At 47.3% G+C, this 17,353-nt stretch overlaps 2 protein-coding genes across 3 annotated transcripts; both read left to right on the forward strand.

Moving 5' to 3' along the window:
- Positions 1–3,905: 3,905 nt before the first annotated feature.
- On the forward strand, positions 3,906–10,043 carry chmp4c (charged multivesicular body protein 4C). Its single transcript, XM_084461576.1, has 5 exons — positions 3,906–4,745; positions 5,106–5,283; positions 5,408–5,516; positions 9,038–9,344; positions 9,442–10,043. The coding sequence occupies exons 1-5, from the start codon at positions 4,529–4,531 to the stop codon at positions 9,501–9,503; spliced, it is 873 nt and encodes a 290-aa protein (XP_084317702.1). The 5' UTR covers positions 3,906–4,528; the 3' UTR covers positions 9,504–10,043.
- A 448-nt stretch (positions 10,044–10,491) lies between these two features.
- On the forward strand, positions 10,492–14,543 carry gimap4 (GTPase IMAP family member 4). Of its 2 annotated transcripts, none has more exons than XM_084450488.1 (3): positions 10,492–10,608; positions 11,451–12,266; positions 13,405–14,543. In XM_084450488.1, exons 1-3 carry the CDS (start codon positions 10,578–10,580, stop codon positions 13,428–13,430), a joined length of 873 nt encoding a protein of 290 aa, XP_084306614.1. In that variant the 5' UTR covers positions 10,492–10,577; the 3' UTR covers positions 13,431–14,543. The 2 variants fall into 2 exon arrangements, with proteins under 2 accessions (XP_084306614.1, XP_084306615.1); XM_084450489.1 differs by having other exon boundaries at positions 10,518–10,608; positions 11,454–12,266.
- Positions 14,544–17,353: the final 2,810 nt, after the last annotated feature.

A 17,353-nucleotide genomic window follows, 5' to 3' on the forward strand; every position in this document is an offset into this window, starting at 1 on the left:
TACTTCAACGTAGCTAGCTAACATTATCTAGCTAACTCATTTGGCCACAGCGTAAATATTCGTGGAACAGATCGGGTAACGTTAGCTATTACCGCAACACATTTCCAAACTGCAGTTTATAAACAGCTTTGCACCGTACACAATACATTTCACTCACATTTGTCAGGCACAAAGTCACAGAACACAGCCCCTGCTGCCTCATATATCAAAGAGCGTGTAAATTCAGGTGTAAAAGAGGGCGTACGACGAAAACGAGAAAAGGGCGGATGCCGCGTACGACGAGAATATTTACACGCTTTTCGGATCTATCAAACATGGCGTACACGCTGCTGCGCCGATTCCTCAAAGAAAAATCCGACGGTGTCGTAGAAGAGAGCGGACGTGCACGCGCCTCGTGTTCCGCCCTCTCCACGCCCAAATTCAACCATATATGGTCAAAACTATGACAGCGCACAATGTGGATACCCGGAAGGAACCGACATAATATAGCGTGGAGCAAAGGCAAGACAAATACGTTTATGGAAAAACGCGGAAAGAAGATAAACTTTTCGGAGACGGAGGTGCATGTGCTTGTTGGTGAGGTCCACGCGAGGAAAGAAAATCATCTTCGGAAGGTAAACTATTTGTACGAGCCTACATTTGTCTGATTGCTCCTACAGTTTAGGTAGCCTAGGCCTACTGTACATTTCGTGCATCCTGTATTTGGCGTAGGCTACACGGACATTCTGTATTATGTGGCTGTAAGGAAAGCAAACATTCCACACATTCTGTGGTAGGCTATTTGATTTAGGACCAAAAACAGGGAACGATAACACAGATGACCACTTCATAATGTTAGATTACATTAAACATTTTCCCCTCTGGGAAATTAAGACTCTCATCTAAATCACACTTAAGCATTTATTTGGCTGCCAACAGAAAAACATATAAATTGAATATAGCTACACAATGAAATGTTTAATGCATAATCAAGTTAACAGACAAACTCAAAGAAAATGACAGAATTGTTTCTCCAGACTCTGACGTGGGGTGGGACTCAGAGGAGGGGGAGTCTGCAGTGGTCCTTGACCTGACGGTCGTGCCCCCGCCGGTTGCAGCCTCCACCTCCAGCGCCACGACCTCCAGGGCCTCCACCTCCAGCGCGCCGGCCTCCACCTCCAGTGCCATCTCCAGCGCCTCCGTCTCCACCGCCCACGCCTCCACCTCCGGCTGCCAGCGTCCCTGCCTCAAGGGTCCCTGAGGGCTGGGCTTCCTCTCAGACGCTGTGCTGGAGGCTCATGACCCTAGAGGCCCAGAGGGACATGGCAGAAGGGATTGGGGCAGTTGTGCAGCAGTTGGTGGAGGTCACCACATTACACCACCAGAGCCAACAGGACATCCTCACTGCACTTCATTCCCACACATGCTGTCACGGACCTCACACAGTCACTCACTACCACACTCATGGACCTCACACAGTCACTCACTACCACATTCACGGACCTCACACATTCACTCACAAACGCACTCACACACCTCACACAGTCACCCACCAACAGACAATAAAATGGTAACAATGTGAACCTTACTTTGTCTTCATAGCTGGCGCATGACCTCTGTGCGGGCCCTTTGGCCCCGCTGGTAACCCTCATGACGGGGAGGGGGCTGAGGGCTTGGGTCCTCATTTTGTGGTGGGGTCTTGACTGGTTCTCATTCTTATCAGCTTTGAATATATATCTTGGCAAACATAACACAGGATGATGTACAAGGAGGGGACAGATACCTAGTGAAAGTACTATTGGTTGTTAGTAAAAAGACAATAATGAGCGCTTGGTATAAGGTGGAACCCCCAACCAAGGAGCAGTGGCTGGGTGTTGTGGAGGAGATTTATGTTAGGGAGAAGTTCACGCATGCATTGAGGATGCAGGAAGGAAAGTTTGAAGGGAGATGGGAAAAATGGATGGATTATAGAAGGAAGTGTGATGATACCACTAATATTGAAATTGTAATATTTGAGTAAGAGAAAAAAGCTGCATGGATGGAAGTACCCATAAGCTGTTATTGTAAGTTTTTATGTTTTATTGTATTGTCGTTGTATTTATGGAAAATGCTAATAAAGATTAAAGTAAAGAAGAAAAATAATATATCTTGGCTATGCACACACCAACAAGCCAGCCGTCACGCGCAGCGCCTGCCTCCAGTCTAGCCCCTACCCTGCTGTGCGCCAGGATGGATGAGTCATGCGTGGAGCCAGGCCACCGTGCCACTACACTTGTGATGAGCATGTCGGCGTCACATATGATTTGGGTATTTATAGTGTGCACATTTTTGCGATTCACATAGACATATTCATTCACTGATGGTGCCCTTATGTGGGTGCAGTCGCCATCGCCGTCACCTCTTTGGAGTTCTATCTCGGCCAGTAGGCCGAGTAGCGCCGGATTCATTTAGGCTCGCATTAAGCACAGGAGGACTGTCATTTATATGCTTACCAAACAGCAAACAGGTCCACATGATCACATATTAATGGCAATCTAATTGGTCAATTATTGCCGTTTGATGGAGTGCCTGCATTAGGTGTGCGCATAGGTTAAGTTTGGGGAACAAATCCATATCGGACCATTAATGAGCCGGTTAGAGGACACGATCTTGCATTGAGATATATGTTTGTGCTGAATTGGGCTATTAGCCTACATGATTGTGCGTTCATAAACTCTCGCTCTCCATCAAACATTGTAATTCACCGACGCACCACCTGCGTCGCCAGTTCCCCCTGTGTTCAAAAAGGGTGTAAAAACCCGTCTAAATCGGTACGACAAGTTGAGAGATGTCCTACAAAAGCGCGTAGAAAGGCGACTAAATATCCGCCCTTTTGGCTTGATAGATCGCGCTGGGGGGGGTGGGGGGGGGGGGCGTACGCCTGAAATCGCGGAAAAGACCGTGTAAAAGAAGGCGTACCTCAATGATATATGAGGCCCTGGAGTCACTGGCTGACAAGCAAAAGACACGCAGACCAAGAGATGCGCTGCTGAGCCCGTGTTCTGAGCTAGGTTAGCAAGACAGACAGACTAACTTATACTGGGATGCGCTGAAAGCTAACAAGCAACTGAACGCTAACTTTAGCCACTGTTATTTGCTGATATCAAACTTGGAGAGGAGTTAACGCAAGTTCCCAGTCTCATGCCCCCCCCCCTCTTTTCATTGCCCGAAAAGTTGCTCCGCTTCATCTTCTCATACGCTGTGACACCTGCTTTTGCACGAGAGGAGGGGAAGGCGGGGGACTCACACGCTTGCGTTTGATGCGTCAACTTTGACGGATGGCGGAAGGCGTGTCTGCCGCACGCAACAACAACCAATCACATTGTCCAAAACTGCGCTCGCAACAGCCGAGTATATTCTCCGAACCTGCTAGCGCGAACTATTTTGAAAACCCACCCGGCTTTTCGTTTAGTGCTGTCATGGATGCTAATCTGGTCGAACGTGTGGCGATCGTTTATGCATTGTGGTTGAGGCAACGTGAACGTGGTGCCCGCAGGTATTGGGTACATCCTATCCTGAAAACAAACAATTCAAACAGCGATTGTCCTCCATCTTGGTATCGAAAAATGTGAAATCCCGCCTTGCGATGACGTCTTTCTCCGTCAAGACATCTGATTGGTCGGCAGCTCCGGCAACGCATCTGAAAGTTGAAAATGTTTTAACTTTCGACGCTAGCAACGCAGGCAACGCAACGCACCGGGACAACAACGGAACCAGAATGCCATTCGGCTGCGGCCATTGAAAGTGAATGGCATCCGTCAAAGTTGACGCATCAAACGCAAGCGTGTGAGCCGGGCGTTACGTAATTTGCGTGGCCTTCGCAACCTGCGTAGTGAGCGTATAGGGATCCCCTCGAGGGACGGTTCTGCTTTTATACGGTTGCCACATTTATCCGTCAATATTTCAAAAAGAAAGACAATACGAACTTTAAAATGGAGCCGTGAAAAAGAGAGGACTTGTTGGTGGTTTTGGGAGAGCGAGGGGAATGATTTTTGGAGGACTAAGTTAATGTAGCTGTGGACATATCTCAACCCCGGGGAGTTGTGAGCCCAGGAGGCAGGGAAATACATATTCAAGCCGGTTGGCTATTTTCCTACTATCGTCTATTCTCCATGTTTTGTCTGCTAGCACACCGCAACGCCACAATATTAAAATATGTGCGAATATTCCATTTTAGCGTGGGGATATCGTGGTTATCGCCACGGCTGGAATGCAAACTGACCAATAGAGACAATGGACCGGATCTATAACGTTGTATAATATCATTTTATTATATCACACTAAGTGGTTTCAAGTATCAGGAATATCTCCCCGAGGAGAGACTGGTGACGCGAGGCTAACTAAGTGGTGTCAAATATCAGGAAGCGTCATACAGGTGTGTGCTGGCTGGTTAGTTTGAATTGAAGGTAGAAAGCTGTCGGGCTGGGATTACCGCCTCTCCTCTGGAAGTCGACGCGGGATTTTTTTAATATAATTTCCCTCGCTGTTTACCAAAGAAGTGTGTGGAACAATGAGTAAAATTTCGAAAATGTTTAAGGGAAGCTCCTCAAGTTCAAGCTCATCAAAATCGAGACACAGGGGAGCGCGGACGGGACCTTCCCCACAGGAGGCCATTCACAAACTCCGGGAGACGGAGGCCATGCTAACGAAGAAACAAGAATACCTGGAGAAGAAAATGGAGCAAGAAATCACGATAGCAAAGAAGAATGGCACCAAGAACAAACGGGGTATGATTCTTATTGGTTTTAGGCTAGTAAATTATAGCCTATAGGCAGGCTAACATATTTGAATGTTGAATTACCTGAACAAAAACAAACATTAAGGAGGCAACAACTACCTTCCTTTGTACCCCAAAAGACGGGAACAACCATTCACTTAACTGAATCCTAGCCATGGGTGTATTAATAGAACGATCCTAGCCTACTAGGCATTTGTATTTAGGCCCGCTGAATATGTGGGCGACCCAATGAGCTGTATTAGATACATTCAAATTGCAACATTTACTACTGTGTGCCTATAGGTTGTGTATTCTCTATAGACCCCTGTAACATTGCAACTGGCTCCCTATGAACCCATCACCTTTACAGCTGCCCTGCAGGCGCTGAAGAGGAAGAAACGCTTTGAACAGCAGCTCACCCAGATCGACGGTACCCTGTCCACCATTGAGTTCCAGAGGGAGGCGCTAGAGAATGCCAACACCAACACAGAGGTGCTGAAGACCATGGGCTTCGCTGCAAAGGCCATCAAGGGGGTCCACCAAAACATGTGAGAGGACAGGCCCATCATCCAACTCTTGATGTAGATTCTTAGATCCCGAACACAAGGATGAGTATCCTGCAAATCAGATATTATTATTAATGTGGTGTGTCCCCCCCCCCCCCCCCCCCAGGGACCTGGATAGGATAGACTCTCTGATGCAGGACATCACAGAGCAGCAGGAGGTGGCCCAGGAGATCTGCGACGCTATCTCACGACCGTTCGGCGAGGCGTTCGATGAGGTAAGAGATCTACCAACTCAGTCATCCTCAACCTTGTCTACCCTGCTCTGGCCAGACTTTTCATCCATCCATCCATCCATCTCATCCGCTTATCCGGGGTCGGGTCGCGGAGGCAGCAGCTCCAGCAGGGGGCCCCAGACATCCCTTTCCCTAGCAGCATCAACCAGCTCTGCCTGGGGAATCTTTAGCCGCTCACAGGCCAGTGCAGAGATGTAGTCCCGCCACCTAGTCCTGGGTCTACCTCCTCCCAGCCGGACACGCCTGGAACACCTCCCTAGGGAGGCGCCCAGGAGGCATCCTCACTAGATGCCCGAACCACCTCAACTGGCTCCTTTCGACGCAAAGGAGCAGCGGCTCTACTCCGAGTCTCTCCCGGATGACTGAACTTCTCACCCGATCTCTCAGGGAGACCCCAGCCACCCTCCGGAGAAAACTCATTTCGGCCGCTTGTATCCGTGATCTTGTTCTTTCGGTCATGACCCATCCTTCATGACCATAGGTGAGGGTGGGGACGAAGATAGACCGGTAGATCGAGAGCTTTGCCTTTTGGCTCAGCTCTCTTTTCGTCACAACAGTGCGGTAAAGCGACTGCAGAACCGCACCAGCTGCTCCGATTCTCCAGCCAAACTCCCTCTCCATGGTTCCCTCACTCGTGAACAAGACCCCCAGATACTTGAACTCCTTCACTTGGGGTAAGGACTCATTTCCTACTCGGAGCGGACAGGCCACCGGTTTCCTGCTGAGAACCATGGCCTCAGATTTAGAAGTGCTGATTCTCATCCCAGCCGCTTCACACTCAGTTGCAAACCTATCCAGAGAGTGCTGGAGGTCGCAGGCAGTTGATGCCATCAGGACCACATCATCTGCAAATAGCAGCGACGTGATCCCCAGCTCACCGAACTGCAAACCCACCTCCCCATGGCTACGCCTCGATATCCTGTCCATGAAAATCACAAACAGGATTGGTGACAAAGCGCAGCCCTGGCGGAGGCCAACCCCCACCGGAAAGGAAGATGACTTACTGCCGAGGACCCGGACACAGCTCTCGCTCTGGGTGTACAGGGATTGGATGGCCCTAAGTAGGGACCCCCTCACCCCATACTCCCGCCTAACCCTCCACAAGACCTCTCGAGGGACCCGGTCGTAAGTCTTCTCCAAGTCCACAAAACACATGTAGACAGGTTGGGCAAACTCCCAAGCCCCCTCCAAGATCTTTGCGAGAGTGAAGAGCTGGTCGGTGGTACCACGACCAGGACGAAATCCGCATTGTTCCTCTTCGATCTGAGGTTCGACTATCGGCCGGACCCTCCTTTCCAGCACCTTGGAATAAACTTGGAGGCTGGGAGGCTGAGTAATGTGATGCCTCTATAATTGGCACACACCCTCTGGTCCCCTTTTTTGAATATTGGGACCACCACCCCAGTCTGCCACTCCTTTGGCACTGACCCAGACTTCCACGCAATGTTACAGAGGCGTGTCAACCAAGACGGCCCCTCAACACCCAGCGCCTTCAGCATTTCTGGACGGATCTCATCAGTCCCTGGGGCTCTGCCACTGTGGAGTTGTTTGACTACCTCAGAGACCTCCTCCAAGGAAATTGACGACCCCCCATCATTACCGGCTCTGCCTCGATCGTAGAGGGTGGATTAGTCGGGTTCAGGAGTTCCTCAAAGTGCTCCTTCCAACGCTCAACAACCTCCTCAGTTGAGGTCAGCAGTGTCCCCTCCTTGCTGTATACAGCTTGGATGGTCCCCCGCTTTCCCTTCCTGAGGTGTCTGATGGTCTTCCAGAAACACTTTGGTGCCAACCGAAAGTTATTCTCCATGGTTTCTCCGAGCTCCTCCCACACCCGCTGCTTTGCCTTGGTCACGGCCGAAGCCACAGCCCTCCGGGCCAGTCGATACCCTGCAACTGCTTCTGGGGTCTCTGGGGCCAACATATCCCGGAAGGCCACCTTCTTCAGTCGGACGGCTTCCCTGACCACCGCTGTCCACCACGGTGTCCGAGGGTTACCGCCTCTTGAGGTACCTATGGCCCTCAGGCCACAGCTCCCAGCCGCAGCTTCAGCAATGGAGGCTTTGAACACCGACCACTCATGCTCGATGTCCCCAACCTCCACAGGGATGCCTGAGAAGCTCCGCCGGAGGTGGCAATTGAAATCTCTCCGGACAGGCTCTTCCTCCAGACGTTCCCAGTTCACCCTCACTACACGCTTGGGTTTTCCAGGTCTGTCCAGAAGCTTCCCCCGCCATCGAAACCAGCTTACCACCAGATGGTGATCAGTGGACAGCTCTGCCCCTCTCTTTACCCGAGTGTCCAAAACACATGGCCTCAGATCAGATGATACGATAACGAAATCGATCATCGACCTAAGATGTTCTGATGCCAGGTGTACTTGTGGGCATCCTTGTGTTCGAACATGTTGTTTGTTATGGACAAACCGTGACTAGCACAGAAGTCCAACAACAAAACACCACTAGGGTTCAGATCGTGGTGGCCATGCCTCCCAATCACGCCCCTCCAAGTTTCTCCATCATTGCCTACGTGTGCATTGAAGTCCCCCAGTAGGACAGTGGAGTCCCCTGCAGGAGCCCCAAATAGGACTCCACTTAGGGTCTGCAGGAAGGCCGAGTACTCTGAACTGCTGTTTGGTGCATAAGCACAAACCACAGTCAGAGTCCCCCCCCCCCCCCCCACAGTCCTAAGGCGCAGGGAGGCGACCCTCTCGTCCACTGGGGTGAACTCCAGCACAGAGGCGCTCAGCTGGGGGCTAGCTAGTATAGCCACACCTGCCTTACGCCTCATACCGTGAGCAACTCCGGAGAAGAACAGGGTCCAACCCCTATCCAGGAGTTTGGTTCCGGTGCTGTGCGTGGAGGTTAGCCCCACCAGGTGTAATTGGTATCGCTCCACCTCCCTCACAAGCTCCAGCTCCTTCCCCCCCAGCGAGGTCACGTTCCATGTCCCCAGAGCCTGCCTCTGTCGCCCGGGTCCGGTCCGTCGGTGCCCCCCGCCTTCACCGCCACCTAGTTGGCAGCGCACCCGACCCTGACAATTCCTCCCGCGGGTGGTGGGTCGATGGAGGATACGATGGTGTTGGCACGTTGCTTGTTCGGGCTGGGCCCGGCTGGGCTCCGTGGTAAGCCCGGCCACCAGGCGCTCGCATGCGGGCCCTCCGTCTGGGCCTGGCTCCAGACGAGGGCCCCGGGCTTCCTCCGGGCCGGGTCTCTCTTCCTTTTAGTTGTTCTGTCATCAGGGTTTTTTACCTGTAACCCCAGGTAGGGGGGCTAGGGGGTACTACCACTTGCCCAAGGTGGACACCCAGACTAGTGGAGGGAAGGAGGCGTCTAACTTCTCCATTCTAGTTTTGCACAGAAAACTAGCCACTGCCCATCCAGACTTTTCAAACTGTCAGATTTACACTGCATGTATTGTTGGTTATTATGGCCCCTCTGGGTCTGTCTGTCTGTCTGTCTGTCTGAGGAGAGTCATAGCTGGAGACCCCTGTTTTGTTCCCCCAGGATGAGCTGTTGGCAGAGCTGGCAGAGTTGGAGCTGGAGGAGAGCATGAAGAACATGGGTAGGCTGCCCAGCGCGCCCTCCTACGACAGGCTGCCCAGCGTGCCCTCTCACGGCAGGCTGCCCAGCGTTCCCTCTCACGACAGGCTGCCCAGCGCACGCTCCCATGACAGGCTGCCCAGCGCACGCTCCCATGACAGGCTGCCCAGCGCGGCCTCTCACTGCAGGCTGCCCAGCGCGCCCTCCCACGACAGGCTGCCAAGTGTGCCCTCCCACAAGCTGCCCTCGGCCCAGCCGAGTCAGCGCACCCGTAAGTATGAGCGTCCTCGGGGGGCGTGGTGATGCCACGTTCTGGTACCCAGCAGCATAGGCTCCTCACTCAGTGACGTCGTCTCCCTGTTTTACAGCAACCAAGAAGAGGGTGGAGGATGACAACGACATGCAGATGTTGGCCGCCTGGGGGTGTTAACTCTGAACGAGTGGGTGTGTACTGTATGCATAGAGTATATATGAAGCATACACAGAGTATATATGAAGCAAACACATATGAAGCATATACACAGAGTATATATGAAGCATACACAGAGTATAGATATGAAGCATACACAGAGTATAGATATGAAGCATACACATAGAGTATATATGAAGCATACACATAGAGTATAGATATGAAGCATACACATAGAGTATAGATATGAAGCATACACACAGAGTATATATGAAGCATACACAGAGTATATATGAAGCGTAATCTGACAGTTTGTGTTTTCTCTTTTGAAATCTAATCGGTGGGAGCTAGGTATTGTATTCTATTTGTATTGTATTACTTTCTATATGTATAGTTTTACCTGTTGTATAGTATATTGCCAATTGAAGGATTTGAAAGCAATAAGTGCCATTACTTTACTATTGCTGTTTAAGTGAAGAGTGCCGATTTTCCGCTGCTCTGCATTACCATATGTTGGTGTTGATAATCATGAAGGAAATGAATTGGCTGTTGCACTAGAGATGTGACCTTGGTGCATGTAATAGCTTGAATTCGGTTTTATTGTAGTTTTCTGCAGTCTGTCCATTTGTGTAAATATTGGAATGTCAATGTCATTAACAAGATTTTAAGAAATAAAATGTTTAAAATCAGTCCTGCTTTTTACAAAACAAAAAGTCTTAATGTTGAATATTGGACAAATCAGTAATATGGGTTATCCTATCATAAGAAACCAGATTACGTATTGTGAATTGTCGGTTTGGCTAATATCATTATAGGGATGGTATTTTCCAATCTACTGTAATATCATTATATGGGCCTAAAATAATAGTGCTATGGCCACTAGGCTTGTTTGCCTGTTTGTTAGCTGCACTGCTGCCGAAGGCTGCAAGGGGGCGTCATTACCTCACTCTGCACGCGCCTGGTCCCTTGTCAAGCTCAATCTTCCAAGCAGGAAATCCTTCTCCGACAGATTACACACGCCTCATGAAACATACATAGCAAGTTAGTTAGCTAGCTATAAACACTACATTTTCAACTAAAATAACAACACTGACAATGAAAGCGGGCAAACTAGTACCACCAACAGGTAGGTGTTCAAAACGAAAGAAGAGCAGTTGAACAAACTACAAAAAGGGTTCGTGTTCACTGTAGTTTGTATTTAGCAGGAGTCAAGGTGGAGGCTATTTTGCTAGCCAGTTTGACACTTCACCTCTGACAAGTGACACGTCTCGCGTGCCAGATACATTTATACTGCCTGGACCGGGTCACTATACAGCGAATAAATGTTAATTAGATAACTTGGCACGCAGTTCAAGCCTGTATCAACTTGAGTAAGATTGATAGCCTAGCCAGCGAGCCATGCTGATCTATTCGTGTATAGTCAAGGATAACTTTGAATTCAGTGCAGCATGTGAACAACCATTTGAAATGCTAATACTGAATACAATGGCGTACTGTAATAGAATAGCTGTCGATAAATAAGTAATTTTGTTTACACAGTTAACTGATTGATCGACTGATTGACAAGTCAAGTCCTATGGGCATTTTGGGCAAAATACAAATGAGCCCACCGTCATATGATGATTTTGTTCAATACGGGTCAGAGGTCGACACGGAGTCGGGTGCTTGCGTGGCGAACGAAGCTTCGTTCGAATAATCACGTGGTTTTTGCCAAATTGACACAAGCATCAATACATTATTTAGTATCGTCGGGAGGTCGAGTGTTGTGACTACTGCGTCAAGCGTAACATCACTAATTTCAACTTCATGTTGCAGGCCGACAGTGATAGGGTTAGTGCTAGGTGAGCTGTTGTAACAATGACACGGCATCAACGCCTTCTACACTGTGTGATGTGTGTGTGTGCTCACTGTATGACAAAGATGTTTGTTATTTTTAGTTTTGTATTTGATGAACTATACCACCTTCAGCAGACGACGTCTCTGACCCTGAGGAGGAGGAGAAGAGGGCGGCCGCGGCAGCCCGCGCCGCCAACCGCCTGCCCGAGCTGCGGCTGGTCCTCCTGGGCTGGCGCTGGCCCGGGAAGAGCCTTACGGGCAACACCATTCTGGGCAAGGAGGAGTTCCGCCTGGAGCGGGCCGCCGAGTTCTGCGTGAAGCGCCAGACGGAGGTGGCGGGGCGCCAGGTGACGGTGGTTGACACGCCCGGTTGGTTCTCATCCCAGGACACGCCCCCCATCTACCAGAAGGAGATAGTGCGAGGGGCCTCCATGTGCCCGCCGGGCCCCCACGCCTTCCTGCTGGTCGTGCCCGTGGGAATGTTCACGGAGGTGGACCGCATCCGCATCGAGGAGCACCTGAGCATGTTCGGGGAGCGGGTGTGGCGGCAGACCATCGTGGTGTTCACTTGGGCGGAGGTGCTGAGGACCATCTCCATAGAGAGGCACATCCGCCGGGAGGGCAAGGAGCTACAGTGGGTGCTGGACAAGTGCAAGAGGAGGTACTACGTCATCAACAACTACATCTTCGGGGAGCACCCCCAGCTGCAGCGGCTGATGGAGAAGGTGGAGAAGATGGTGGCCGAGGAGGGGGGCTTCTACGACACGGAGGTGGAGAAGAAGGAGCCTCTGGGCCAGAACCCGGACCCAGTGGTCAGAGAGGAGCCGAAGCCAGACCTGAACCAGAACCCGGACCCGGTAGTCAGAGAGGAGCGAGAACTGGGAGCGCGGCCCAAACAGAACTCTGCTGTGGGATTGGTCAAAGCCATGGAGGTGGACCCGCCTCACAGTGAGTGATGGCTTTATTTTGACTGTCAACACACCAGACGTTAGTCTAACCTTAGAACTCATAACTTCTCCCTGACTGCGCAACACATTCTAGTTCTCCAGAGGAAAACCCCACTCTTCCACTAAATGGAAAGAATTTTTTGATTAATTTGAAACACGAGCCACAAGAACTAGTTTGACTAGTAGAATACAACAATAGAACAGAAAGTTTAATTACTATATATAACCAGTACAGGTGCAGATACATTGGAATTATTGTCATTGCCTGTTCTTACAGTAACTTATCAGCACTAAACAATTCATCATTCCAGTCCTAGGTATGTAGCTAGACTTTTTAAAGGGTCCCAAAACTGGCAATTTACTATCCATAGTCTAGCAGTCAATTCTATCAATCTACATATCCCATCCAATCATGGGAATTTAAAGAAGTAGCTTTCTCTCTCTAGTCTACACAGTCCTAGTCTGCGTTCCGAATCGCATACTTCCATATTATATAGTACGGTAGAAAAGGATGTAGTATATCCCAATACACATTATGGCACATGCAGTATGGCAAAAATACCAGGATGTCCTACTACATCCGGTCATATTTTGCAGTATGCAAGCCAGCACCCTTTCTGGCTATTCTCACCCACAACCCTGTGCTCAGCGGAAATTACGTCACATGTGAGTCACAATAGCTGTGGACGAATGTGGCTTTATGGACTGTGACGGATGTGGTCAAATTTCAAGGAGCAATGTAATGACAAAGTAGTATATCCCAATTGTATGCATACTGCGTGAAAAGTGCATACTTTCTAGGGGCAGCTGTAGTACATACTGGTAGTAGAAAATAGAAGTATGCGATTCAGAACACAGCCCCAGTTTAAAATCCTTCCTCTGCTCTGTCCCTCACTTTTCTGGCCTCACATCCTCCTTTCTCTTCTGCCTGCCTGTCTGCTCTTTGTCAGGGAGAGGAGACACTAACCCAGGCACTAGTGCAATAATGCTACTGCACTAACAACACTGCCTCACAGGGTCAGTAGGCTCAGGTTCACCTGCATTCACTGACGTCATATACTGACCTGGCCTAGATCTGGGTTCATGCGCGTTCATCCACGCTCACTAATCTCACTCACTCAAAATATGTTTTATTCCAGATTCAGTGGAGGCGCTATCTGACTGACTGTGAGAGGGAGATCCCGTGAGCCTGAACAGTGCTGTTTTGAAAGCAGTTGAATCTACATCTCAGTCACGGATAGTATGGAATTTATAATGACTGAACTTGCAAGCCGTTATTTATTCACCGCTAGGGAATGTTTTATTCCCACAAGCAATCATCGTGACGTCTCTTGTCTGAGATTTTGACTGTCTCAGCAGGATCCAAGTTTTTTTTTTTGAGAATTCAAAATATTCTACCTACTGTAAAGGATCTACACTGTCTGACATGAGTGCTGGTTAGAGTTTTTGTTTAGGGAGGATTCCCAATGACCTCCTGGGTTGAATGTGTAATCGATCAGGGCCCCGATGAATTCTCTAAAATGCATATTTCCTTCTTCCCTTCCTAGAGGTTTGCTCTGAGATAAAGTGATTGAGTAGATGAGAACACCATGTGCGCCTAAACATAGCTGTTAAAAATATAGTCAAGTTAGATCAGTGATTTCCAAGGAAGTGAAGAAGGGAGGTTGTATCTTTGTAGAATCCCAATATTGACAATATTTACCATATCGTGCTCTTTGAAGTGAACGTGATGGAATAGCTATGTTATCGTTGCATGTACTGTAAGTCTGTACAATACACTCTTGCACTACTAAAATGTTCTTATAATCTTTGGCGAAAACCAAAAAAAAAACGTGATGTTCTGGGAATTCATTTCGGAAAGTTCCCCATTTAGATTGTGACCAAGCTAAAGGTGCTGTAATGTTTTATGTATCCAGTACATTATGAATGTACTTTCCCTCCACATCTATGAGATTAGAAATGCCTACAGTAGAGGTTTTAAACTGTTTGTGTGTCTGTATGTATGTTTTACTGTATTGTACTTATTTTATCGCTTATTTTAATACTTCCAAACTTTTGAGTAGGAGATTGAATTATTCCAATGCTGTTACTGAACTGTATACCTAAAAGCAATATGGCTCAAAATACAACCACACTTCATGTTATTGTTCTCCAAAACATACAATGTGTTTTCTCCATTTATTCTGTTCATAGCTGACAATCAAGACATACACTAGGAAGCCTAATTTCCAATGCTGGGTGATACTGAATTGTTAATGTGTTGATATTGTATGCTAAATATTGGGTACTATATATATATATATATATATATATATATATATATATATATATATATATATTCTAATGATTGGTACTTAAGTTACATGAAGGGACATTTGTATGCTGCATTTGTAAGCCATGTTCAAGCATCTTCTTTGTTCAAGCATAGTGTCAGCAGAGAATGTCAATGTTAAGTTCCAGGCTACCTTTAAATGATTGATCAGGTGAGGGTTACTGACGGGGAGGTCGGAACCTTGCAGACACCCCACCCACGTACGGTAGTGCAGCTACGGCTGTCTGGCTATGGCCTGTCATCACTTGTTGATCGTTCTTTTGTTGTGAAAACAGGTTTGTGTTTGAAAACAAACTTAAATAAATAAACTTTCTATATGTGAAGGAGAGTTGATATTATTTTTCTAATGTAACCAATTAAAGGTTTTTACTTTGAAACATTTTTGTGGGAAATCCCCTCTTCATATCATCTTAGCTCATCCTTCTTACTTCAAATTATTGGTACTTAAGTTACATAAAGGGCATTACTGTGAGAGTGAAATCAATTGATCTGTAAATCCACTAGGAGGCAGTAAGATATCGGTGAAGTGAAATAAACCATGAACAAGACATGTTCCCCACTCATGATGCATGTTCCTTTGTGGTAATGAAGGAGTGGAAACATTTTCTTCATGAATATGAATGTAAATGTTTTAAGTGTTATTAATTTTATGTTAATAGGATTTAACTACCAGAGTCCTAAGTCTGTGTGACAATCAGAAGGGCACTTAAGCACTTCTTTAAATTCTGGAAATCCAGAAAATAAATGCAGTGTACCAGTCTGTTTTATGCTTGCGTTGTGGCAACAAAGTATAAACAGTTCTACTGTTCCTGCATGTGTGAAATGTCCAACCGTTTGCAGCTTAATCAAAGGACTCAGAATACTACTGTATGATACCATGTAGGTTCAGACCACTGGAATTTGAATTGAACTGAATTGTTCAGTCTCATCCAATTCCTAGAGCACCCAGGGGCTTCACAGAATAGGGCTGTGTAAGAGGAATGTACCTGTACTTTTAACATTCATGTTTTTTATGCTCCATTTGTTTTAGGATCCCTCCCTGACCCATCAGCGTTGTCCCTTGGGAAAGGACTAAAGAGCTAAAAAGCCTAAGTAATTGGTAGCTCTGATTACTCACTCAAACGGCTATTATAGCCGTGTTTCATGTAATGATATGTAATGATATTTCATTACATCATGTAATGCTACTTGTAATGAAAATACTTTGGATGTATGTGTAAACTCTAAATATAATATTATCCTGGCTGCATGACACATTCTTTTGTAAAGTTGTTCCATACCATTTGTATTTGGCAGTTACAACCATGGATTTTCTTTTCTGTTAATCTTATGAACCAAAGGACACACATGCACACACATTTTGTCTGACATGTTTATGTCTTTACTGTAGATTTTTTCCAAGCTGGCACAAAGCCTATTGAGTTTATTGGATCATCATGCACCTCTGCAGCAGGCAAAGTTCTCTGCAACCATCTTGTGGCCATGCTGTTTCAGAGTGACCATTACAGCATGATGCAGGTGAAGGGTGGTACCACCAACTGTGGCCTGAAGAAGCACTCTGCAAACATGGCATGGTGTAAAACCCTATATGACAATAACCCATGATGCATTAGAATCAAATCAGAGTCAGATTTATCAGCCAAGTATGTTAAGACATTCACAATGTTGGTGACTCTCAAGCAATACAGACACATTAAAGCAAGACATTACCACAATAATGGCTGCTTGTTCGTATCATTCTCAGGGGATCTGTGCAGAGCCTATTTAGGACTTGGTGGTGCAGGAACCAAAGCCCATCTGTCAGGAGCATATGTAAATTAGCACTCTATCAAGCATACACAGGTGATGGACAGTACTATTGTAGTACTGTTCTACTGTTGGCTACAGTGTATTGATGAACATATTGTTGTATGCGCTGCATGGCATGGCATGTCTGGCCTGAGCTTTCACTGTTAGACTCCAGGCTTGGACCTGCGCCGCAAGGTTCACCACTGTTATATCACCTCCTGTGGCCACAAGTCATGTCAAACACCCAGATGTCCCACCGTCCCCCAAACTCCCTGTGGATGCTGCCATATATTTTGCACACAAGAGCAGTCTGAGGTTCAAGGTCAGTTGGCAGTAAGTAGTCTCATTGGCAGTAACTGGATTGAGTTGGTGTGATTTCATTACTGACACTGAGGAGGACATTTGAACGAGTCTAAAAGGATGATGAACTGATGAAAGAAAAGGACCTTTTTGGTATGTGTATCCCCAGACAGCTGAATGGCAATTGTAAACACCAGTAACCCTTAGTGTGAGAGGGGGGGGTGTCGTTGTTGAAATTGGCACACAGCGAAAAGTATACATAGCATAGCTCAACTATTTACTTCTTCAGAATCCAGACAATCACGCATTTTTCCATGTATAATATGACCTTCGGTCTTCAGAAGTGTAGGACAGGTGAAGAGTTAGAAACAGAGTTAGAAACAGTTAGAGATTCTAGAGCGAAGAGAGATTTTCTAGAGTGTGGCTCCATTGATTTCAATGGAGGGGGGTGAGTCATTATTCGAACTGTCACAGAGTGAAAAATATACATCGAAGAGCTTAGCTTAGATTTTATGAATCCCAAGAGTCGTGTGAACGTTTTGATATATAAAATGTGTATGAGCTGTGAGAATTAGAAGAGGGATGGCAGTTTAGAAAATGTCTATCTGGTTCATACAATTCTCTCAATGTTTTCTGAATGTTTTATTTAATATAATCAAAGCATTTTC

This window comes from Borostomias antarcticus (genome assembly GCF_949987555.1).
Source record: "Borostomias antarcticus genome assembly, chromosome: 2".
NCBI lineage: Eukaryota > Metazoa > Chordata > Actinopteri > Stomiiformes > Stomiidae > Borostomias > Borostomias antarcticus.

Coding starts and splice junctions, on each gene's coding strand:
- gimap4 (XM_084450488.1), top strand. CDS start 10,578: ATGAAAGCGGGCAAACTAGTACCACCAACAG. Junction 10,609..11,450: donor CAAACTAGTACCACCAACAG/GTAGGTGTTCAA, acceptor TACCACCTTCAG/CAGACGACGTCTCTGACCCT. Junction 12,267..13,404: donor GGAGGTGGACCCGCCTCACA/GTGAGTGATGGC, acceptor GTTTTATTCCAG/ATTCAGTGGAGGCGCTATCT.
- chmp4c (XM_084461576.1), top strand. CDS start 4,529: ATGAGTAAAATTTCGAAAATGTTTAAGGGAAGCTCCTCAAGTTCAAGC. Junction 4,746..5,105: donor TGGCACCAAGAACAAACGGG/GTATGATTCTTA, acceptor TCACCTTTACAG/CTGCCCTGCAGGCGCTGAAG. Junction 5,517..9,037: donor TCGGCGAGGCGTTCGATGAG/GTAAGAGATCTA, acceptor TTGTTCCCCCAG/GATGAGCTGTTGGCAGAGCT.